Source organism: Pongo abelii, chromosome 17 (assembly GCF_028885655.2).
Source record: "Pongo abelii isolate AG06213 chromosome 17, NHGRI_mPonAbe1-v2.0_pri, whole genome shotgun sequence".
Classification (NCBI taxonomy): domain Eukaryota; kingdom Metazoa; phylum Chordata; class Mammalia; order Primates; family Hominidae; genus Pongo; species Pongo abelii.
Genome location: NC_072002.2, coordinates 25,818,797 through 25,844,054, shown reverse-complemented (window position 1 = coordinate 25,844,054; position 25,258 = coordinate 25,818,797). Strand labels below are relative to the sequence as shown.

Genomic DNA, 25,258 nt, shown 5'->3' with positions numbered 1-25,258 from the left:
TGAAAAAAGTTTGTTTCCTCCTCTGTAAAATGAAAGACTTGAACCATTTTTCTTTGGTAGTTTTTTGTGTTGTATTCTAATTTAATTATTTCCAGATTAATATGGTTTTGATAACTTACAAATTAGCTCAGTTTATTTAAGGGATTTTTGGTTTTGTTTCTATCAAAACGAAACAAATTTTAAAGCACCAACGGGACAGCAGATTTTACTAATGCTCTGTTCAAGGTGTCTGAGTTTTAATAATTTACATAGATACTAGAATGACAGCTAACTTAGATCTATGATATCCTTCTGTAGGAGATTTATAGCATGAAAGAGTTCAGAGTAATCTTGTCAGTCATTCTGCTTCTTGTTGTAGCCCAAGTAATACTCCCCTTGGCCAGCAGCCTCAATCTAGCCCAGTGCTGTGCAGTAGACCTTTCTGTGATTACATAAATGTATATCTATGCTGTATAGTACAGTGGCTAGCTTAATTTCATTTTAATTAATTTTAAATTGCCACATGTAGGTAATAGATTATCTGACAGCAGCATAGGTGTAGCCTCATAGGTTCCTCTTTAACATGTAAAACCCCTTGGAATTTTTTCTGGATCGTTCAGGCATAAACTTGTCATAATCATAAGCTCTTGGGAGAATCTTTGACCTATTATGCTTGTAGAATAGGAAAGAGAAGGCTGAACAAATTGGAAATAAAATAATGTATACAGTGGTGATTATAGTACAATAGAAGTATATCAGTGAGTAGTTTGATAAAGTGACTAAATGGCTGAGGATGTTCAGTAAAGAAAATAAACTACTCTAGGGATTTTAAATGGGAAGGATTTAATGTAGGGAATTAGGTGTTATAAAATTACTGATCAAACCTAACAGGTTCTTGGTTGGGTCTTCAGAAATGACTTCCAAACCAACACGAAACTACAAGGGCATCGATTAGGAGCTCCCATTATGGATTCCTACTGAAAAGAGAAACGTTTTGTCACTGCTTCCACTTTCACTGCTTCTGGATACCCAAAGCTGGAGATGTTACTTGTCTTGAGAATATGGGGAAGAAATTTATAAAAGTAATTCTCTTTTCTTTTAGAGAACCAGAAGCTAAAATAAGGTGAAAACTTATTTTAGCTTAGGATAGCCTCTCTGAGAAAATAAGGTATCTTATAAAGACAGAGAGAAAACAAATTGGACTAACTGTGGTGCATAAACTTCAAGTAGGTTCTATTGTATATATATTCAAATAACCCTTATATATCCATTCTTTACAGATCCAGGATGAGAAGACTGATAAAAGAAGCTAGCTGAACAGCTATAAAATGCCCAAATCTGGGTTCACAAAACCAGTTCAGAGTGAAAATTCTGACAGTGACAGCAATATGGTAGAGAAACCATATGGAAGAAAGGTATATGATTATACTAAAGATTTGTTGACTTTTTGAACTGAGAAAAAGACTCCCAATTAAGTATTTTTGGTAATTTCTCATAAGATAAAAACCAATATGGATGCCAGATAAATCCAAACCATTAGAAGTAAATTGGATTCCTGGGGAAGTGATTGTTTATCATTCCCTAAGGTGAACACACAACAACTACTAAGTAAAACACAATTACTAAGATTGTGCAACTAAGAAATAATGATTGAGAGAGGGAAAAATTTTTATTATCAGTCATTGTCAATGACCTGTAATTCTGTCTTTTTATATCTATCCTTTTTCATTCCTACTTAATTTAGACCCTCAGAACCTTCGTTTGGACTCCTGCAATTGTCTCCTAACTGGTCTTGCTATCCCTAGTCTCTCCTTATCTCTGGTTTTATACATTGTCTTTGAATTTTTTTTCTGTTTACTTTTTTAAGTCTTTTTAAAAGCCATTTTCTTATGGAAAGATGTCTGAGGTGTTTCCAGACATTTTTAGCTAACAGAGTTGCGCAACCATCATCACAGTAAGGTTTTAGAACATTGCCATCATTGTGGAAAGGTCTTTGTTGCCCATTTGTAGTCAGTCTCCACTGCAACCCTAAACCTTCCAGGCAACCCCAAATCTGCTTTCAAAATCAGGAAGTATAAGTTTTCAAACTGTATTCTTTTCAGAATCGTTTTGAGTCCTTCATGATTTCATATAAATTTTAGGATCAGCTTGTTAGTTTCTACAAAAATACCTTCTAGGATTTTGAAGGAATTTTATTGAATTTTTTCATTGAATCTGTAGATCACTTTGAGTTGTATTGCCATCTTAATATTGTCTTCCAATCCATGAACATGGAATATCTCTTCATTACTTAGATCTTCAATTTGTCTCAGTAGTGCTTTGTAGTTTTTAGTGTAAAAGTGTTGCGTTCTATTGTTAAATTTGTAAGTATCTTATTCTCTCAGTACTACTATGGATAATTTTATTTTGGGTTCTTTATTGCTAGTACAGAAATGTAATTGATTTTTGATGTAGTTATCTTTGTATCCTGTGATCTTACTCAATTATTAGTTCTAACAATTTGTAATTTCTTAGGACTTTCTACATATGGAATCATATTATCTGTGAATAAGGATAATTTTACTTCTTTTCCAGTCCGGATATTTCTTTTTTTGTTTAATTATCTTTATTTCCCGCCCCCCTTTTTTCCCCGATTGCACTGGCAAACTCTTCTTGATTACAGTACTTAGTCCACTTAACATTTAATGTAATTATTGCTATGACTTATATATGATGAAAATTTATATGTGCAGTTTTGCTCTTTATTATATATTTCATGTCTTTTTTGTTACCTCTTTTATGTTGCCATTTTTGGTTTTAAATATTTTTCAGTGTACAATTTTAATTTCTCTGATTTTTTTAAACTTTTTCGATTTATTATTTTAGATGTTGATCCTAGAGATTGTAATACACATCCTAATTGACCACAATGTACTTACAGGTTGATATTGACACAATTCCAGTAAAATATAGCAGCTTTGCTTCAATATAGCTCCATTTTCTTCCTTTGTGTTATTTATATAACATCGATTACATCTAGATATGTGATTAACCCAACAAAAGAATGTTATAATTGTTTGATACAAAATTTTATCTTTTAAAGAAATAAGAGAAATCTATGTTTATGTAGTTTCAGATTTCCCCACAAATTTACTGATTTTGGTGTTCTTAATTTCTTCCTATGGATTTAAGTTACTATCTGGTGTAAGAGTTTTCATTAGTACTTACTATAAGGCAAGTCTTCAGCCATGGTTTCTGTCAGTCTTTTTTTGATCTAGGTAGGAATATCTTGATATTGCCATTTTTTTTTCCTTTTTGAGACAGAATTTTGCTCTCTTGCCCAGGATGGAGAGTGCAGTGGTGTGATCTCAACTGACTGCAGCCTTGACCTCCCAGGCTCAAGCAATCCTTTCACCTCAGCCTCCTGAGTAGCCGAGACCACAGGTGCACACCACTATGCCCAGAGATAGGGTTTCATCATGTCGCCCGGTCTAGTCTCAAACTCCTGGCCTCAAGTGAGCCACCTGCCTCAGCCTCCCAAAGTGCTGGGATTACAAGTGTGAGCCACCCCACCCTGGCTGATTTTGCCATTTTTAATAGGTAGCTTTATTGAGATATAATTCACATGCCATACATTTAAAGTACACAATTCAGTTGTTTTTATATTTACAGAGTTGTATGGTCACAACCACAATCAATTTTAGAAGTTTCACCCCAATATATACTCTTGAGAGAATGAGAAAGATAAAAATAACAACTTAAATGTTATTATGAAGATACTGACCTTGCAGATCTCCTCAGTTGATCTCACGGACCATGATTTGAGAACTGCTATACCAGTGTAATAAGCTCATTAATGAAACTACTGAGTGATGGGAGGAAAAAAGGAGAGAATGCTACTTAACAGGTTCAGCGATAGCCTAATAGTAGAATTAGGTACTTAATCTGGGTTCTCAAGGATGAATCCGTATTTGACCAGAAGGAAAGTGAAAGTAAAGGGTAGTATAAGCGAAAGAAACAGCAAATGAAAAACAAACTTGAGTTGGGATGTAGCCTATGAAGGATGGAGGATAGGAGGTGAGTCTAGCACTAGACGAGGAGCAGTTCATTATAGCCTTGTGTGCCTTGCGAAGGATCTTGGAACTTATTCTGTAGTCAGTGAGTCAGGAGGGAAGGGTCATAGAAAGAACCAGTCAGAGTGCTATTTAATAAAATATAATAAGTAGGAGGCAGTGTGGGCAGTGGCCTTTGGGATGAAGAGAAGTTGGCAGATCGAAAAGCTATTGAATGAATTAAACTTGTGTATGGAGAAAAAATAGTCTGGGTCCATTCTGAGGTTTGTTTCCATTACTTGGTTAATGATTGGGCCATTTCCTGAAAGGAAATTCAAGAGAGAGAACAGGTTGTTTTGAATAAGTTTGCTTTGTACTTGCTGAACTGAGTTGGCCCTGGGAACATTCAAGTAGAAATGTTTCGTAGGCAGTTACATATGAGTGTAAGAACTCAAAACAAGTCTAGGTTGGAAATAAATATATGAGGATTTGTAGAAAGTCAGTATGGAGAAGAGTGTACAAAGAGTGTATAAAGTGGCACAAGAATGGAGGAGGATAGACCTTGAGGAATTCAAATATTTTAGGAGGAGTAAAGAGACAAAGAGGAGGACTGAGAGAGAACCAAGGGAGGTTCTACAGAGAATGGCTAAAAGGAAGAGAGAGTCTGCATTGCCAAATGCAACAGAGAGGTTAAGAGGAAAGATGAGGCCATTGAAACATTTTAAATGACCTTGATGAAAGTAGTTTGTGTGGAGATGTGGAGACAGAATACAATGTTAGATTTGAAGAAAGCATTGTAACTTTTATTTCTGCGTGTTTAAGTATAGTGAAGGTTACATTTGTGGAAATTCATCTGGGCTGCTTGATGCCACTTTTTGGATTTGAATTTATAAGGCTAAACTCAATGAAGCTTTAATTGTTCCTATGTACTTTTCATGTATCTTTTGAAAGTTGTCACTAAATAAGTAGTGCCTGAATATTGCCCTCCTAAAAGTGTGATTTTTTTTTTTTTTTTTTTTTTTTTTGAGATGGGGTCTCGCTTTGTTGCCCAGGCTGGAGTGCAGTGGCGTGAAAAAGTGTGATTTCTTAAAAGTGTAGCAACAATAGCAAAAACCAAATACTTCACTAACATATTTCTATTTAAAACATTCCCTAGATAAGTTAAGAATACTTGTTAATCATTGGATTTATAAAATAAATGGCAAGAATGAATACAAACTATTACATTCCTCTAGTTAACAGATTTTTGGCTTACATAAAGGGATGTATTTATTCTCAGTCTCTGTTTAACTGTATGTTTTTCAAGATCATTAGTTTGGGTAAGGATCAGAAGCTCATCTAAGGCAACATGCGCTGTACTTAAATTGCCATGCTTTGGGATTTCAGAGCACTTTGATGTCAAAAGCTGTTGTTAGAAGTATTTTCCTCAGTTTTTCAGTGAATATTTAACCCCTTATTTTACCGTGAGAGGAAGGGCTGTAGTTTTTATTCCAAAGATGCTAGGTATAGACCATGTTGCTGCTCCTTTTTAAGACAAAGTGAAGAAGTTGGGGTTGGGGGTAGAAGGCATGACCATTATTCATGTGTATATTTGCAATGCGTATTTCTTTGATTGTCTTTTTTTTTTTTTTTTTGATGGAGTCTTGCTCTTTTCACCCAGGCTGAAGTGGAGTGGCGCTATCTCGGCTCACTGCAAGCTCCGCCTCCTGAGTTCACGCCATTCTCCTGCCTCAGCCTCCCGAGTAGCTGGGACTACAGGTGCCCGCCACTGCACCCAGCTAATTTTTTGTATTTTTAGTAGAGACGAGGTTTCACCGTGTTAGCCAGGATGGTCTCGAATGGTCTCGATCTCCTGACCTCATGATCTGCCCACCTCGGCCTCCCAAAGTGCTGGGATTACAGGCGTGAGCCACTGCACCCAGCTGATTGTCTTTTCATAGTGAGTGGCATTGAAGTCAACTTCTGGGTTCTGCTAAGTTGTTTTTCCCCATAACATTTTTCGAAATGAGGCTGGGCATGGTGGTTCATGCCTATAATGTGTGCTTTGGGGAGACCAAGGCAGGAGAATTGCTTGAGGCCAGGAGTTCAAGACCAGCCTGGGCAAGACCCCCGTCTCTACCAAAAAAAAAAATTAGCTGGATGTGTTGATACACAGCTGTATTCCTAGGTACGGGGGAGGCCGAAGTCGAAGGATTGCTTTAAGCTACAGTGAGCTATGCTTGTGCCACTGCATTCCAGCCTGGGCAAGAGAGCAGGACCCTGTCTGTCTCTATTAATTTTTAATTTTTTTTTAACAGTTCTCTTACGTAAGTAGAGACCCCATTTACAGTTTAATATGACAGAATATTGTTGTTATGAGGTCCTAAATTAATAAAATAACCTAAACCAAAATTTCACTCCTTAAATTCATTTAAATAGAGCATAACTTGAATAATTGTATTTTATAGCAATTTAATTTTTATGTAAAGTCCTCACATTAAATATTAAAATAGTTAGGATTTTGACAAGAATGTTCACACCTTTCACTGCTCATCTGTGGTCTTTTCCCCCCATTGATTCTAGTTTAGTTTAGAAATTTCTCCACTACTCTTTTAGCTATAAATCAGTATTTAAAATTTGCAAAGCAGAATCTTTTATAAAATCTGTTAAGATTAAAACCTGGTTAAATTCATAAAATGTGAGAGAGGGGATATTAATTATTTTAACCATCTGAATAGTTCTGTCGTATCCTTTTCGTCATCAGTGTAGTTCAGACATTCATTATTTCCTCTCCAAGTGACTATTGAGAATTTTTTTCTTTTATTATCCAAATATTATAATACATGTTCGTTGTAAAAAATTAGAAAATACATATAAGAATAATGAAAATAGAAATTACCAATTACCTTGTCAACAACTGTGAAGGTTCTGAGATTTTACCCTACTTGTAAGCTAATTCGCTTCATGGATGCTGGCAGAAGACACAATTCCTAGGTCAATGATGAAGGAATATTTGCTACTCAGCAATAGCAGTAGCTGGAGTATCATTGTTTGTGCCTGTTCCCTGAGCCTCACTTCTCACAAGGGGGATGCAGTGATGGGCAGATGACAACTGCATATGCAGTGGGTTGTATTACAGGGTAGGAGCCGCAAATCTTTTATGATGGGCAGTAAGTCTGCCTGAACTTTTCCCTAGAAGGAGACGTTATTACACTAGACAGCAAACAGGTATGTCCTTTGCTTTAGAGGGAGACACTGCCTCTGTCTTTCGAGGCTGTTTATCATACAGATACCCATGAAAAGATAGTCCAGGACAAAGGAAATTAGTGTGTCTGCTTGCAAGATATGCAAAAATGCAAGAGAGACATGGAGAATTATGTCCCAACATAGCTGTAATGGCACCACCTACAGGTAGCTATTAACATTTTGGTTTACAGGCATACCTCATTTTATTGCACTTCACTTTATTGTGCTTTGCAGATAATTGTGCTTTTTACAAATTGAAGGTTAGTGGCAACCCTGTGTTGAGCAAATTCATTGGCAACATTTTTCCAACAGCATGTACTCACTTGTCTCTATGTCACATCTTGATAATTTTCATATTTCCAACTTTTTCATTATCATGGTGATGATTAGTGATCTTTGTTACTATTGTAATTGTTTTGTGGGCACCACAAACTGCATGCAGAAAAGATGGCAAGCTTAATGTTGTGTGTGTGCTCCTGCTCCACTTACTGGCTCTTCTCCCAACTCTGCCCCTCCTTGGGCCTTCCCGTTTCCTGAAACAACAATTTTGAAATTGTGTTTCAGTGGTCTCTAAATATTCAAGTGAAGAGTGGAATGTCTCTCATTTTAAGTCGAAAGCTCTAAATGATTAAGCTTAGTGAGGAAGGTATGTCAAAAGCTGAGAGAGGTCAAAAGCTAGGCCTCTTGTGCCAGTTAACCAAGAGAGGAATGCCAAGGAAAAGTTCTTGAAGAACATTAAAAGTGCTGTTAAAGTGAACACACCATAAGAAAGCAAAACAGTCTTATTGCTGATACGGAGGAAGTTTGGAATGGTCTGGATAGAAGATCAAACCAGCTACAACATCCCCTTAAACCAAAGTTCAATCCAGAGCAAGGCCCTCTCCTCCATTCTGTGAAGCCTGAGAGAGGTTTGGAAACTGCAGAAGAAAAGTCTGAAGCTAGCATAAGTTGGTTCATGAGGTTTAAGGAAAGAAGCTGTCTCCATAACATAAAAGTGCAAGGTGAAGCACCAAGTGCTAATGTGGAAGCTACAGCAAGTTATCCAGAAGATCTAGCTATGATCTTTGATGAAGATGGCTACACTAAACTACAGATTTCAGTATAGATGAAATAGCCTTCTATTGGAAAAAGATACCATCTAGGACTTTGAAAGCTAGAGAGAAGTCAATCCCTGGCTTCAAAGCTTCAGACGACAGGCCGACTGTCTTGTTAGGGACAAATGCAGCTGACAACTATTAAGTTAAAGCCAGTGCTCTTCTTCCATTGCAAAAACGCCAAGACCCGTAAGAATTACATGAAATCTACTCTGCCTGTAGCTTATCAATGGAAAAACAGCGCCTGATGACAGCACATCTGTTCACAGCGTGGTTTCCTGAATAGCTTAAGCCTACTGTTGAGACTTACTAAGAAAAAAGGATTATTTTCAAAATATTACTGCTCATTGACGACATGTCAGTGAGCTGTCACCCAAGAGCTCTGACAGAGACATACAAAGAGAATAATGTTGTTTTCATGGCTGCTGACATGCAGTCCATTCTGCAGCCCATAGGTCAAGGAATAATTTTAACTTCTTAAACAAGTCTTATTAAAGAAATATGCTTTGTAAGGCTGTAGCTGCCATAGAGAGTGATTCCACTGATGGATTTGGGCAAAGTAAATTGAAAACCACCTTGAAAGGATTCACCATTTTAGATGCCATTAAAAAGGTTTGTGATTCATGAGAGGAAGTCAAAATACCAATGTTAAACAGAGTTTGGAAAAGTTGATTCTGACACTCATGGATGACTGAGAGGCTCAAGACTTTAGTGGAGGAACTAACCGTAGATGGGATTGGAAAAAGCAAGAGAATGAGAATCAAGTGGAGCCTGAAGATGTGACTGAATTGCTGAAATCTCATGATCAAACTTGAAACCTACTTTTAAAACCTTATAAGCAAAACACTTGGTTTGAAGCTCCATTTCATTGGCAGAAGAGAAAAATAGCTCATCTTTCTTATGGATGAGCAAATGAAGTATTTCTTGAGATGGAATCTGCTCTTGGTGAAGATGCTATAAACATTGTTGAAATGACAGCAAAGAATTTAGTATATTACATAAACAGTTGATGAAACAGCAGCAGTGTTAAATAAGATTGACTCCAATTTGAAAAGAAGTTCTGTGGGTAAGTGCTATCAACAGCATTGCATGCTGCAGAGAGATCTCTTGTGAGAGAAAGTCAATTCACATGGCAAACTTCATTGTTGTCTCAAGAAATTGTGATAGCCACTCCAACCATCAAAAACTGTCCTGATCAGCAAACAGCCATCAACCTAAGGCAAGACCCTCCACCAGAAAAAAGATTACAACTCGCCGATGGCCCATGCAATCTTTAGCATATTTTAGTATATTTAGTAGTTTAAAATTAAAGTAGGTATATATGTATTTTAGACATGATAGTATTGCACACTTACTAGACTACATCATAGTGTAAACATAATTTTTGTATTGGGAAACCAAAAAATTTGTGTGATTTGTTTTGTCGTTATAATTGCTTTATCATGGTGGTCTGGAACTGAGTCTGCCATATCTCCAAGGTTTGCCTTGATATTGTTCCCGAGTTTTCTGTTTATATATTTGCACGTGTGTATATATATTCTTGTTTTGTGGATACATTTTTTACCATTTTTTCTGTCTTACTGAGATGACAAAGGCTATCAATACATTGTTTAATAGCAGAATTAATAGAAGATCATTCTTACCATTGATGCTTTCATTATTGCATGTGATGGCTGTTGCTAGTTATTGGGAAAATAATGTTAAATGAAAAAGACTCTAGAAATATTTTAAGATAATAAACCTAACAGAGTTATGGGCCTAGGATGTGCTAATGAGTCTCTCTTGAATTTGATAGAGTATTTCTACTCTTTGGTAACACAGAAATTTCAAGACTATCAAAAATATTTCTTTTGAAAGAAAAGAAACCCTTTCTTCAAATACGCCTTGAAGGACAGTTTTATAGAAGACATAACAAGTAGTTAGCAGTTATGAATAGTTACACATCAGCGTATTGCACAGGAGAACATATTCCATATACTCTTGTGCTGTTTTCTTTCAACATGATAACACATAGGTTTTTTTTAACTCATTTTGTGGCACAGACCTGTATATTACGTAGCTGCAAGGGAGAAGGGATTTTTAAGTGATTCTTAAATCTTTTATTCGTAACAATGATTCATTTTCTGAGGCAAGTTACTGGAGTTTTGTTGGTTAACCTGTGTATTAGCTGTGCCTTTTTATTTTCTGTATTTCTGATGCTTTGACTTCTGAGGCCTTGCTGACCATTGAGAGACTATATCTTCCAGGGCTAGCCAGTTCCTAGAGATAATCAACTCACTGTGAGCAAATCTTTCATTCTCAGACTGACCTATCTAGACCCCACATCCAAACCCCGAACTTTGTTGGGCTCTCACACTCTGGGCCACTGGCCATCTGTCCTAATCACCCCAGAACCAGGTACCAATTAGTGAAACAGCTCCTGTACCCCAGAGCCCACTGAAATTATTCAAGGTAGCCAATCCCAAGCCTGCTTACCCTGGTTCACACTTTCTTTCCTGTGGAAACTACAATAAAGGCTCTTGCTCACATTTCACCTTTCTTCTTTTACCTCTTGACCAACCACCCTGGTACTTCCCTTTGTGGTCTGGAGTGGCATGATGTGGCATGGCATGCCCCCCACCCCTTGGAACTGTGAGTAACAATCTTTTCCGTAGCAGTAATATCCTGATTTGTTGGTCTCACCATATAATAAAACCTACATTTTAAATAACCTTATAAGCAAAACACCTTGTTTTTGAAGCTCCATTTCATTGGCAGAAGTGAAAAAATAGCTTGAGGATTTTAGTTGAAAGCTTGGAAATTGATCAAGAATGAATGTAGAATTTATTGATGTTATTCTTTTCACTTTGTTCTTGCCATCATAGGATTTTCTTTAATCTTTTGATACAATGAATTAAGAGGTTTTCTATCAGTGAACTGTCCTTGCATTCTCTAGATGAGCCCTGCTTGATTATAATATATTCTAAGAATTGAATTTGGCTTGATAGTCTGTTTAGGACTTTTGCATTTATGTTCATAAGTGGGTTTTTGTCTATAATTTTGTATCTTGTGCTGTTTTTTGGTATCAATTTCATTTTAGACTTTTAAAATGAATTGGGTAACTTCTAATCTTTCTGTGCCCTGGTATTTATAAGACATGGGAAATACCTGCTTCTTGAATTTTTGTTTTTTTGGTTAGAACTCTATTGTAAAATCTTCTGGAGTAGGTGCCTTTTTAAACATACATTTCACTATGGATTTATCTTTTTTTCCTCCTTTTTTTTTTAGAGACAGGTTCTTGCTCTGCTCTGTCACCCAGCCTGGAATGCAGTGGCATGATTATAGGTCACTGCAGCCTTCTGCCTCAGCCTCCCGAGTAGCTGGGACTACGGGTGTGTGCCACTGTGCCCAGCTAGTTTTTAAAAATTTTTTATAGCGATGAGGTCTCACCATGTTTCCCAGGCTGGTTTCAAACTCCTGTCCTCAAGTGGTCCATCCACTTCAGCCTCCCAGAGCATTGGGATTACGGATTTTAGCCACTGCACCCAGCCTGATTTACTGTTTTCTATGGTAATTGGTCTATTCTGGTTTTACCTTCATGTCATCCTGTCATGAGCTAGTTTTTAGTAATCCATATATTCCAAGGAAATTACCCATTTTTACAGGCTGTAAGTTTTTTAATAGTATAAAATTGAATACAGCTTTTTTTTTTTTTTGGATACAGGATCTCACTATGTTGTCCAGCCTGGAGCACAGTGGCGACAACATGGCTCACTATAGCCTCAATCCTCCCAGCTCAAGCAGTCCTCCTGCCTCAGCCTCCCAAGTAGCTAGGAACACAGGCGCATGCCACCATGCCTGGCTAATTTTTAAATTTTTTTATGGAGACAGGGTCAAGGTCCCCCTGTGTGGCCCAGGCTGGTCTCAAACTCCTAGGCTTAAGTGATCCACCCACCTCGGCCTCCCAAAGTGCTAGGATTACAGGCATGAGCCACCATGCCCAGCCAACAGCATTCTACTTTTTAATATTCCCTCTCTAGTTGTATTTAGGCTCAAGCTCAGTGTTTTTTTTTTTTAATCCTCTGATTTTCATTATTAGGTTCACCAAAGGTTTGTTTATTCATTTGCTCTTTTAGAGTCATCTTTTGGTTTTATTGCTACTTTAAAAAAAATGACATTAATTTGTTATGCCCTTTTTTCCTCCTCATCCCTCCTTTATTTTTCATCTTGGGTTGAAAACTGATATCTTTTATAGTCTGAATCTACTTTTCATTTGCTTTTGAGAATTTCTACAATCATGATAAATTATCACTTATTATCATAGCTTGGGGAATGTTCTTTTAAGATCTCCTGCTAAGGCAGTGTGGCTTAGTTCTCAGTATGAAGCACATTTCTCACAAAGGAGTTGTCATACCCCGGTTTTAGATGTGCCGTATCAATTTGGATGTTTGATTATAGGAGTGAACTTTATAATACCTATAGGTCACTTCACCTGATTGGGCGAGTACATAGTATTTTTATTTGGTATGTCATTCTTTTTCTAAAATGAATTATAAATCCATTTCTGGTTTTCTGATTTAAGAAATAGGGTTGTAATCTACTGAACTGGATAGATTATTCTTTGGTTCCTGTGATCCTTACATATTTTCTTCTTTATTGGTAAATAATAGTGGTTCTGAAACTTTACTGTGCATCAAAATCATGTGGCAGGACTATTAAAACAGATCATTAGGCCCTAGCCCCAGAGATTCTGATTCAGTAGGTCTGAGATGATGCCTGAGATTTTGCATTTCTAGTAAGTTTCTAGGTGATGGTGATACTGCTAGTCAAGAAGCCATTTGAGAACTACTGATATAGATAATTTTATTTATTTATTTATTTATTTATTTATTTATTTATTTATTTATTTATTTTTGAGACAGAGTTTTGCTCTTGTTGCCCAGGCTGGAGTGCAACAGTATGATCTCAGCTCACTGAAGCCTCTGCCTCCCAGATTCAAGTGGTTCTCCTGCCTCAGACTCCTGAGTAGTTAGGATTATAGGCACCTGCCACCACACCTGGCTAATTTTTTGTATTTTTAGTAGAGACAGGATTTCACCATGTTGGCCAGGCTGGTCTCGAACTCCTGACCTCAGGTGATACCCCTGCCGTGGCCTCCCAAAGTGCTGGGATTAACAGGAATGAGCCACCATGCCCAGCCAATTTTATTTTTTAAATAAAATACCATCAGTTTGATTCAATTCAGAATTGCTTTTTAAAATTTACATATTCATTGGCGCTACATCTAGATATAATGGTTCTATTCAAAATATTTTGTTTTACTGTTTTAAAATTGTTATTAGAAGTACCATTCAACTCAGCAATCCCATTTTTGTTTACCCAAAAGAATATAAATTGTCCTATTAAAAAGACACATACATGGCGTATGTTCATTGCAGCACTACTCACAGTAGCAAATACATGGAATTAACCTAAATGCGCATCAACAGTAGACTGGATAAAGAAAATGTGGTATATACACACCATGGAACACTGTGCAGCCATTAAAAAGAATGAGATCATGTTTTTTGCACAGCAACATGGATGGAGCTGGAGGCCATAATCCTAAGCGAACTAATGCAGGAATAGAAAACCACCAAATACCACATGATCTCATAAGTGGGAGCTAAACATTGAGTACACATGGACATGAAGGGAACAGCAGACACTGGGGCTTGCTTGAGGGTGGAGGGTGGGAGGAGGGAGAGGATAAAAAAACTGCCTATCAGGTACTATGCTTATTACCTGGGTATTGAAATAATCTTTACACCAAACCCGAGTGACATGCAATTTACTTACATAACAAACCTGCACAGGTACCCCAAATGTAAAATATTTAAAAATAAATATAAAATTGTTATTAAATAAGCGTAGGGAAATATGAAACAGGAAAAAATGTACTTGTTGAAGCTGGGTCTTGAGTATATTGAATACAGTGATACGTAATACTGTCTCTATTTTTGTGTATGTTTGAAATTTTCCTTAGGAGGGGTTTCTACACTATATTGCTGAGCTAATATTGATATAACTTTACTCTATTTGACTTTTTAATAGAGTAAAGACAAGATTGCATCCTACAGCAAAACTCCAAAAATTGAACGAAGTGATGTGAGCAAGGAGATGAAAGAGAAATCATCCATGAAACGTAAACTTCCTTTTACCATTAGCCCATCAAGAAATGAAGAACGAGATTCAGACACAGGTAGAATAATTTGCTGTTCTCTGGTAAAATCTTGCTCATTCTTTAATTCTGATTTTTGTTTCTTGTACACCACTCCTCTTGACACCCCAGTTTATAGAGAAATATTTGTATTTCACTATTTCAGATTTATCATTTTGGGGTAGAAATTCATCTGTCATGCCAAGTGTGATTTCTAACCAGAGATAAAAACAATTTTCTTTATTCCTTACTCTTTGAAGGTTTATTGTGAATTTCTTTATCAAGAAATTAATTTTGAGAGGAGCATTCAAATGAATAAAAATTACTCAGTGATAAGGAAGCATTGGGATATGCAGATTTGAGAAAAAGTTGTTGAGCTTTTGTGAACATATGGTCACACCCCAAAGAAATTTAGGCACTTTAGATTCAGAAATAAATTAGAAACATGCATCACACACACACACACACACACACACACACACACACACACACACACACACACACAAATTGAGGCTAACTGCCTCAGTGCTTTTCATAGAATTTTTGTTTCCCAAAACTCCTATATACCAGAAATTGATACTTGAAATCAGCCAATCCCAGTTATTCATAACGGATGAGATTCTTGTTATTGCTATCTAATAAATTACTAGGTTGTGTTTTAGCCCTGAACTAACCGATTTTTGAAACTAATATAAACTTGAATGTATGTATTTAGTTTTAGTCATTGCATGAAATATTAATAATGAACTGTTCTTAAAAATGTTCTAGCCTCAGAGAAAGTATTCCATTCTGAGTTTACGTACATGGATTATTCTGCCTATATCTTTCTAGTCATTTTAATTGTCAGTTCAGAAATGATCTTGACTCCGGAAACTGAAAATACTCATAAAGATTTTTGAAACATTCTGTGCTAACATAGCTTTAGAAAATTGTGTAGTATACGCTTTTGGTAGCCAGGTCTCCTTTTGTGTATTTTGCCACTGCTGTTGTGTGAATTAAAAATTGTTCTTAAACACTCATGACATTTTTAAACTTTGAAGATTGCTCTCAGTGATTGCGAAATCATGTGCTTTTTCATTTTAAGCTACACTGGTTTCTTTGAGAGATTCAGAATCTTTTTTTTTCCCCCGAAGCATCCTAAGTGATACTCTCAAGCTATTACTAGGTCGCTTAGCTGAGAAGAAGGTGCTCATGTGCCTATGGATAGCTATTTCAGATTGAACTCTTCTCGCATATTCTTGTTAAAAGTTTCTTTGCTAGTCATTTTTAAATTACTTACATTACTCGGGTTTTGTTTTCCAATGAGAGTATATTTCTGTTAGCTGTTTGAAAAATGGATTTTGATAAATTCAAAGAATATTAATATTTTTAAGGAATAAAGTTTCAAGATAATCTTTTCATGAGAGCCTTTGTCATTAGATCAGATGGATTATTTTTCTTTTATTTAGAATAAAATTAAGGAGAAAATGTTACTTAGGAAGGTAAGAAATTTAGGCATTGAATAAATGTAACCTAATTCATATGTCTAAAATTGGGTTATATACACTTTCCCCCTTACATTTTTTCTACTATTGGACTTTAGTTGGGATATCACAGCTGTCTATAAGACTGTTTCATAACACTTATTCTTCCTTTTGAAAAGTTAACATGTTGTCACCAAACAAAATTTTGATGGATTTAAAACACAATTGACCCTTGAACAGTGTGGGGACTAGGGGCGCCAACCCCCTTTTTCCCCCTTCACACAGTCAAATCTATGTATCTTTTGACTTCCCAAGTACTTAACTACTAATAGCCTGCTGTTGATCAAAGCCTTACCAATAACATAAACAGTCAATTAACACATCTTTTGTGTGTTATGTTATTTTTTTCTTTACTAAGTCTTACCTGAGATGACATATTATATTATTATATACTGTACTCTTTAAGCTAGAGAAAAAAATGTTACTTAAGAAAATCATAAAGAATAGAAAATATATTTACTGTTCATTAAATGGAAATGTATCATTATAAAGATCTTCATCCTCATTGTCTTCACATTGAGTAGACTGAGGAAGAGGAGGGGTTGATCTTGCTGTCTCAGGGATGCAGGGAGGCAGAAGAAAATTCCTGTGTAAGTGGATCTGCAGTTCAAAATCAGGTGGTGCAAGGTCAATTGTATTTATATTTTTGGTAGGCTTTATTTATAAATTTTAGTAAGTAACAGATGACGTCTTTGGTTTAACATATCACACACAATGAAAACATTAAGGAGGATTTCCCTAGTCCCAGTACAAAATGTGTTATTTACGATTCAAGTGTCTTTTATATAATTTTTTTTAAAAAGTAGAATTCAGTACCATTAAGTGATATTTCCCATATGAAAGATACAGCATCAGACTTCATATCTGACATTGATCTTTTTTATGTAGTATTCTATATTTTAAACTATTAGCTGAAACTGTGAAGATAAAGATGCAGAGGGGAGAAACATTTACAGCATATATCAAAACCCTTAATATATGTAGTATTTAAAGATCTCGTAAGTGTGAAAAGGAAACTCAAAAATGGGAAAATGGACCAAAAAATACCAGTAGTTCAGAACAACAATTATAGTTGGCAAAGAAATACCTGAAAAAATACATCAATAGTAATCAAAGAAATACAATTTATGGTGAATGACAAAATTGTTTTTGGTCTGAATCACCCAGTGGTTATGGGTTGGACATAGGAATTTGCTTTAGTGGGTCTAAATTATAGAAATACTTTGTTTAAGGTAAATAGGACAGTGTATATACAAAGTTGTTTCTTAACATTTGACTAATTTTTTCTTTGGGCATTTATTATAGTAATGATAACTATTATTATTTTGAGACAGAGTCACTGTGTCGCCCAGGCTGGAGTGCAGTGGTGCCATCTCAGCTCACTGCAACCTCTGCTTCCTGGGTTCAAGTGATTCTCCTGCCTCAGCCTTCCAAGTAGCTGGGATTACAGGCGCCTGCCACGACGCCTGGCTAATTTTCATATTTTTAGTAGAGACGGAGTTTCACCATGTTGGCCAGGCTGTTAACTCCCGACCTCAAGTGATCTGCCAGCCTCAGCCTCCCAAAGTGCTGGGATTACAGGAGTGAGCCACCATGCCTGGCCTCTAATAAATAATTACTGATGAGAGCATTTATCTTTAAGAATGTTTATCTCAGCTTTCTTTATAATAGCAAAAAAATGAGGAAAATTGTGTTGAGTAATATAGGATTTGTTAAATTATGATAAATTCAATGAAGAAATAGATTTTTCACCCTTAAAAATAATGTAGTAAGGCTGGGCATGGTGGCTCACACCTGAAATCCCAGCACTTTGGAAGGCCAAGGCAGGAGGATCACTTGAGGCCAGGAGTTTGAGACCAGATTGGCCAACAGAGTGAGACCCTGTATCTACAAGAAAATTAAAAAATGAGTCAGGCTTGGTGGTGTGTGCCTGTAATCCCAGCTACTCGGGATGCTGATGCATCCCGAGTATTGCTTGGCCTGGTAGGTCGAGGCTACAGTGAGTTGTGATCATGCCACTGTACTCCAGCTGTAGAAGAATACGTAATATGGGAAGGTGATCATGATATTGGAAGTAAAAAATCAGATTATGAAACAGTATGTGCTATTTGCATTATAATTGTAATTTGTGTATTTACATTTATTGTGTGTATATACGTGCACACATGATGTATATTAACACTTGGAAAGATTAAGACTAAGACTTTTTTCACTGTAGGAACTGTACCTGGTGGATGTGTTTTGGGTACAGAACAAAATATAGATGTTATAAACCTTGACGTAAGGAAATAACAGAAAAAAGGGTAGGGAATAAAGAGAAAGCATATCATCTTATCTCTTGTAAGCAAGGAATTAACTGATATTATCTAAACAAGTATAGTTTCTTAAAATGATTATATAAACTTTTTAATGTTCCTGTATTTAAAATTTCTTTATATTTTTGTTTATATTTTATAGTAGACAGTGTCTTTTATAAAGAAGAAGCAATGCCTTTAGTTTTTTTAATGTTTGATTAAAATAAAATTAATCTTTAAGCCTTTTATTTCAAAACAGCATATGTATGTTATTTTCTTGTTCTTACATAAATTTATTGCTGTCTCTGCTAGTTCCTTTGTTGTTATATGTATTTAGAGGGATGCTGGGAATGATGCTTGCCAGAGGTTAACACTTTATTTCTTGGATGTGGGATATTTATTACTTCCTTCTTGGTCCTTTTTGTATGGCTTGAATTCTTGAAATAATGGTCATATGTTACTTTTATAAAGTCACTACTTTTTAAAAGAGGTATTCATAACATTGTCCAAGGAAAGCCTACTGGCACCCCAAATTAGCAGTAATGCTGTCTACTGAATGAGAGATTCTTAGCCTTCATTTTGCGAGATACCATAATGTGTCTTAAACTTTCTAAATTCTCAATTATTTAATACTTACTAATTTTTTAAAAAAAGAAAACACTTTCTAGAAAAGTAATTGCTTGGCTAGACAGGAGAAATTAGGGAATAAATTACAACATAATTTGAAATCAGGCCACTGGGTCCTTGTAGCTCTATCATAGTACTATATTTATTCTGAATTTATTTAAACAAATCACTAACATATTGTTTTACTCAGTCAAAGAATTCCCATAAATTTTGTCCTGTGGAATATTAAGCCAGTGTATACAGTGACCCATTGAACCTATGGAAGCAAAAAGCAACTGCTTATCTAAAAGAGATTTTTTTATACCTACATCAGCTTGCTTTATCACTAATTTTTACCTTTTCCTTTCATTCTCTCCTGCTCTAGAATTGACAGGATAAATTTTATAATTGTAACAGAGGTAAATCATGGCAGTGTTTACTATTGAAGATTTTGGAATCTGACTAGTGTTGACCCTCAGCCCTCTACAAGCATTGGCCCAGTAATTAGACTTCTTCATAAGTCCCAGCTTCCTTATCTGTAAAAGTACATATAATAGTATCAGAGAATTGTGACCTTCAAGTGACATAGCATGTAAATTTAGCTTGTAAAACTAAATTAAACATAACCAAAAACTAACACTGGTTTAAATACATAGGAATTTTACAATTTAATGCAGTAAGAAGACCAGGCATAGGCAGTACAGGATTGGCATAGCAGTTCAATAATGCCATCAGGCACTGATCTCTTTTCATCTTAATGCTCTGCCACTCTTAGCTCATACATGGGCTTTGTCCTTAATCATTTTGCCTTATAATCACAAGATTATTGCTTATTCCTGGGTAGAAAGTAGGAGGGAAAAAACCAAGGACAAAAGTGTCTTTTTCCCGGTGAGATTTGGCCTTTTTGTTTCTGCATCTGATTGGTTAGGCTATTCTAGTTGCAGCAGAGTCTGAAAAATCATACTTTTAGCCGGGCATATTGTTTCCCTGATCAAAACTGGGGTATTCCTGGTAAGAAAAGGAGAATGAATATTGTATAGGTATCGTATAATATCTGCCACCATATATAAAGTATAATCAATAACTGATAACTTTTGTTATCTGTAATAATTAATAAAGTTTCCACCTAAGTGAACTTTATTCCTGCATTATCAGTCACAAAATCATACTTAATTTCTTTCCTAGTCTTACGGTGTCCAAGGGAAAGGCAAAATCTCTTAATGTGAAAGTGTTAAACAGCTGTCTTGAGGCTACATATGAGAAAGTCTCTTCTTGGCCCTCAAACTTAATTTACAATTCTTTTGTTACGAATAATGCCATCAAGACATCTTTGCAGATTGTGATGTTTGTCATACCCTGAGTTATTTCTTTATTCGTTCCCAGGAGTAGGGTTAGGGTTACAGTGTTATAAGGGTTAAACATTTCTATGATTCTTCATGTTTCTCCAAAATAATTATACCTAGTTAGAAAGCCTCCAGCAGTATATGAATGTTCTTTAACTTCAGATAGCACTGGGGGACATGTTTTTCTTTAGGTTGATAAATCTGATGTTCTATAGAGATAAACCAGTAGTCCTTTGTCATTTTAGTTTGCATGTTTAACTAATCAGAAAGATTGGATGTCTTTCACTTTTTTTCTTTGAATAATTGTTTCCTCTTAGCATTATTAGTAAGCAAATAGTTTACTAGTTTTTTTGGCTTTTTTTTTTTTTTTTTTTTTTTTTGAGGTGATACAGAGTGTCACTCTTTTACCCAGGCTGGAGTGCAGTGGCACAGTCTTGGCTCACTGCAACCTCTGCCTGCTGGGTTCAAGCAATTCTCCTGTCTCAGCCTCCTCAGTAGCTGGGATTACAGGTGTGCGCCACCACACCCAGCTAATTTTTGTATTTTTAGTAGAGATGGGGTTTCACCATGTTGGCCAGGCTGGCCTCAAACTCCTAACCTCAATTGATCCACCCACCTCAGCCTCCCAAAGTGCTGGGATTACAGGCGTGAGCAACCGCACCCAGCCTTTTTTGGCATTTTAAAAAGATAATGTGTTATGAGAAAATTCAGAGAACACAGTATGATGTGTTCACAAAGTCTACAGTGGCAGTTGTAGAATATGTTGAAATTTTATTAACAAAATCTCTGCCAGCCAGCCTTAGTTCTATTTTCCTAAGACTTTAGATGCCATTTAAGGGTTTACCATATTATAATGTGACTCAGTCAAATTTCAGGAGAGGAGCTTCTTTTAAAAAGAAAACAGATAGATATAATTTTTCTGGGAACTATGTTAAAATAGATAAAATTAGTGCTTTGCTTAGTAAGAATAATCAACCTTTGGTGATTTTTTCATGGCAGTTATTCATGATAGATTTACCTCTGCCCCCTTCCTGATATTTCATTATAAAAGTTTCAAACATACAGTACAGGCTTTTAAAATTATTTCTGGTATTTTTCTCTTATTTCCTTGCAACCAAAGCAAAATATTAACTTAAAAGGATTGGTTTTAAAATACAAGTGTCACTTGTTTTGCCTCGCTACAAAGAACATATGTGGGAGAGAGAATGGCTCTGCTTAGCACTCAGTGTTTTTGCGTCAATCTCAATCTCATAAACAGTGGTAATCTCATACAGCCTAGTCTCAGTACAGCATAAAAGGAAGTAGTTGAGGAAAGGGACAGGGATATTTTAATAGAAGCTTTAATTTTCCAGTTCCTGAGTTAAAGCTTTATAGACTATTCAAATGCCCCCAATAGAAACATACTTGTTTGAGTAAAAGCCAAAGAGGATGTGGGGTCAGAGTGGTTGCTTACTTCCAAAGGAAGATTTGGATAAACTGGTAAACTACATTAATATAATTGAAAGCTTAGATTATTCACTGTGGTTTAATCTATTAAAATAATATCTGCTTTCAATAATTCATTTAATCCAATTGGCACAATTTAATGGTTGCTGGTTTGCTTTGCAATCTACGGTGGTTATTTAAATTTTTTTGCTTGTCTTTGTCAAATATTATTTTTCATGAAATTTTTGTAGTTGCTAACTTAATGTATTACATTTTGAAATACGTGTTCATTGAAAGTTTTACCATTCAGCCCATTTACCTGTTTACTTTAGAGTTGGTCTAAATGTTATTGATGATTCCTCTTTCAGTTGAGTGAACCGTCTCATCACTAAACTTTTAGGCTTATCTGTAAAATTTTCAAATACGATGCTTAGGGGTTACTTGTTCTCTAAGTTGTTTTTTTTGAACACTTGGTTACTTATACCTAAATGAAATCATGAATACTGTGTAACAGTGATCCTGGAAAAAAGTTTGTCAATTAAGGATATGAAGAACACAATAATATTGTGAGTTGAAATGGCATTTATAAGTCAAAATATATTTATAAGTAAAAATATCTGCTCTGGCCATATTGCCAAAGTCAATTCTCCATATTCATATTTCTCTGTCATGAATTGTTAGGCAGAATTCCATATATATATATATATATATATATATATATATATATATATATATTTTTTTTTTTTTTTTTTTTTTTTTTTTTAATGGAGAGTCTCACTCTGTCACCCAGGCTGGAGTACAATGGCATGATCTCAGCTCACCGCAATCCCGGCCTCCTGGGTTCAAGTGATTCTCTGGCCTCAGCCTCCCAAGTAGGTGGGATTACAGGCATACGCCACCACACCTAATTTTTGTATTTTTAGTAGGGATGGGGTTTCACCATGTTGGCCAGACTGGTCTTGAACTTCTGACCTCAGGTAATCCACCCACCTTGGCCTCCCGAAGTGCTGGGATTACAGGCATGAGCCACTGCGCCCGGCCAGAATTCCATATTCTTAACTGATAAACTTTGTTTTGATTTAGGTTACTTTCTTTCCAGACGGTCTTCAGTAGTAATCACTGCAGTAATTTATACCATTTGAAGTGTATATAATTTGTAGAAAGGTCTGTGGTGTAGGATGATGGTGCAGTCCAAAGTGTTTTACTGTCTCCAGAGTCGAGTTGGCACTCATAGAACAAAAAGCGTAAGACAAGTTCTAAACAGAAAACCAGTGATAGAGTACTGGCTCTTTTACTGTTATTCAGAAGTTGAAAAAATATATAGCCTCAAAAAAGATAGTATGTTTTAATATATAACATCAGTAATACCTGTTATTGAAACTGCGTGGTTGAATTTCCCAACTTTAAGATATTTTTGTTGAAAAATTTTAAATATTAGGTGTTGACCAAACCTGTGTTTTAAATATAATTTTAGCTTTACTTTAAAAATAATCTTTTGGCAAAACAATGATAGCTTATTAACTGGTGGTCTTTTGAAAAATGTTGGTTTGTTGAATTCTGCATTTCCCTCCGTGTGCTTTTTTCTCTTCTCCTGTCTCTTCTCATTCTGTAGATTCAGATCCAGGACATACAAGTGAAAATTGGGGGGAGAGACTTATATCTTCTTACAGGACATACTCAGGTAATTAGATTATCAGGTGTTCCTGTTTAGCCAGTGGTTTCTGTCACGTTTACAATTAATTATTGTACTATAAGTAACTTACTTTCAAACCAGCATATAGATATCTTTGGTTAAATAAATGAACTACATGGGTGACACCACATTTTCCCATTTTTGCTCCGAGGTACTCAGTGTATCATATCTAACACAAGTTATGTGTGAACCTTGTAGCAGGACTGCCATATACCTCCACTCCACTTTTTTACAGCACGATGTGGGGAACACCATTCATGTAGAAAACAATGTGAAAGTCAACCCCTGGTTTTGCATAGTGTAGTGACTCCTGTGGGAAGATACCCAAGTGTTTTGTTGTATACCCTTCACAAGGTATACCAAGTGTACTGATTTCAATAGACAGTGTCATCTTACCCTTTAGTCATGTGATGTTTTTTAAAAAACACATTTAATACAATTTTTTTTCCATTGAACTCATTAGCCTTTATTGACTTTGTTGCCTAGGTTAAATTTAACTATAACTGAATTAAAATACCAGGTCACCTAGAGAAATGCCATTACCACTGTGTTGCAACCTCTCTGTTAAGCTATGGCACCTGTTATTAAATGTTAATGATTCGTAATCCAGATAGAATACAAGAGGATATACAAGTACTGTGTCCTCTTAAAATAAAGAGTAAATGTGTTCTCTAGTATGTGACAACTAATTAGTTAAATGTTTTTTGATTGTCTTTTTTTTAATTGGCTAACATTATCTCTGAGCTTAAATAAAAATATGATTTTTTTTAGTCCCTGGGTGTCTTAAGTGTCTAGTTTTCAGCATATGACATTTAGCTATAAAAACTAAAGTAAACCTGTTTTTATACACTTTTTATTTATTTTATACATTTGTGGGGTTGGGTAGGGGCAGTGGAAGAACCAAGTAATTATTCTTAAAATTATCCCGAAAGTTTTAATTGAGCTGATAAGTCAATAGTGCCTGGTTACCAAAATTGAGGGGGTGGGGCATATTTACAGTCAGTTACTGTGGAATTAGGAATGCTTTTCTAAAAGGTAACTTCTAAGTACCCAAAGTGCCCCGAAAGAGCTGTATGTATATGAAGCCATCCATAATCTGAGTATCATTGCCGGAAATCAAAAGATGCAGACATTCAGTTGGAGATTCATGTAGATATTTTAGGACCAGAGAGTAATGGCAATTTTTTTTTCAGAATTGAAGTATGTACATTGCAAACAGGATTGACTTAATTATGTTCATCTATATTTGAGTTGTGATTCCATTGTTTGATTCTTATAGTGACTGCTTTGTGGGAAGATGTTGCATTCTTTAATTTTTGAGACACTAATAGGTTTATGAACCAAGTTCCCTAAGAAAAACAATTTTGTCTCTTCTCCTTAATAAGTACTTAATACTTAATTGGGATGTGAAGATGTTGAGCTTTCTATTTATTCTGACAAGACCTAAAAAGAAAGCATTAATTTTCAGCATTATAAAACTGGAACATCTTTGTATATCTGAAGATCCTCTAAACCTTGAAAGAATGTTGGAGCGTTGAAAAGTCCATTTCTCTTGCTTGCTTTGAGTAGTCTTAAGTGAATCTCTTGTATATTTTCTTAAAAAATCCCTAGGCTATCTGAATGGAACTTAAGTTTATAGTAGACTGTGCTAAATGAACACATTTGTCAGTATACTTACATTTAAACTTCAAAGTTCTTGTCTATTATTAGGGCAAATAAATACATTTTTCAGGTACTGAATCTTGAGAATTAGCTAACTCTTTTTTTAAGTATTATTTAATCACCTTCCTGACGAGAGAAGTAGCTAACTCTTTATAAGATATATAATATATTATCATTTTTTACTTACGATGGGTCAGAGGAAACA

The 25,258-nt window shown here is 35.6% G+C and overlaps 1 protein-coding gene across 26 annotated transcripts in view; it reads left to right on the top strand.

The window, feature by feature from the left end:
* Positions 1–25,258, top strand: part of ANKRD12 (ankyrin repeat domain 12) — a 148,823-nt gene that overhangs the window by 43,741 nt on the left and 79,824 nt on the right. For 12 of the 26 annotated variants that reach the window (XR_008515818.1, XR_008515821.1, XM_024235934.3 and 9 more), the window contains exons 2-4: positions 1,260–1,394; positions 14,402–14,549; positions 23,311–23,379. Coding sequence is in view for 24 of the 26 variants with exons in the window: in XM_024235934.3 (XP_024091702.1) it covers positions 1,308–1,394; positions 14,402–14,549; positions 23,311–23,379 (304 nt within the window). In the remaining 2 variants the exon portion in view is untranslated. Of the gene's footprint in view, positions 1–1,259; positions 1,395–3,302; positions 3,403–14,401; positions 14,550–23,310; positions 23,380–25,258 lie in introns of those variants that run through there. The other 14 variants (XM_024235937.3, XM_024235935.3, XM_054537653.2 and 11 more) reach the window with 4 other exon arrangements.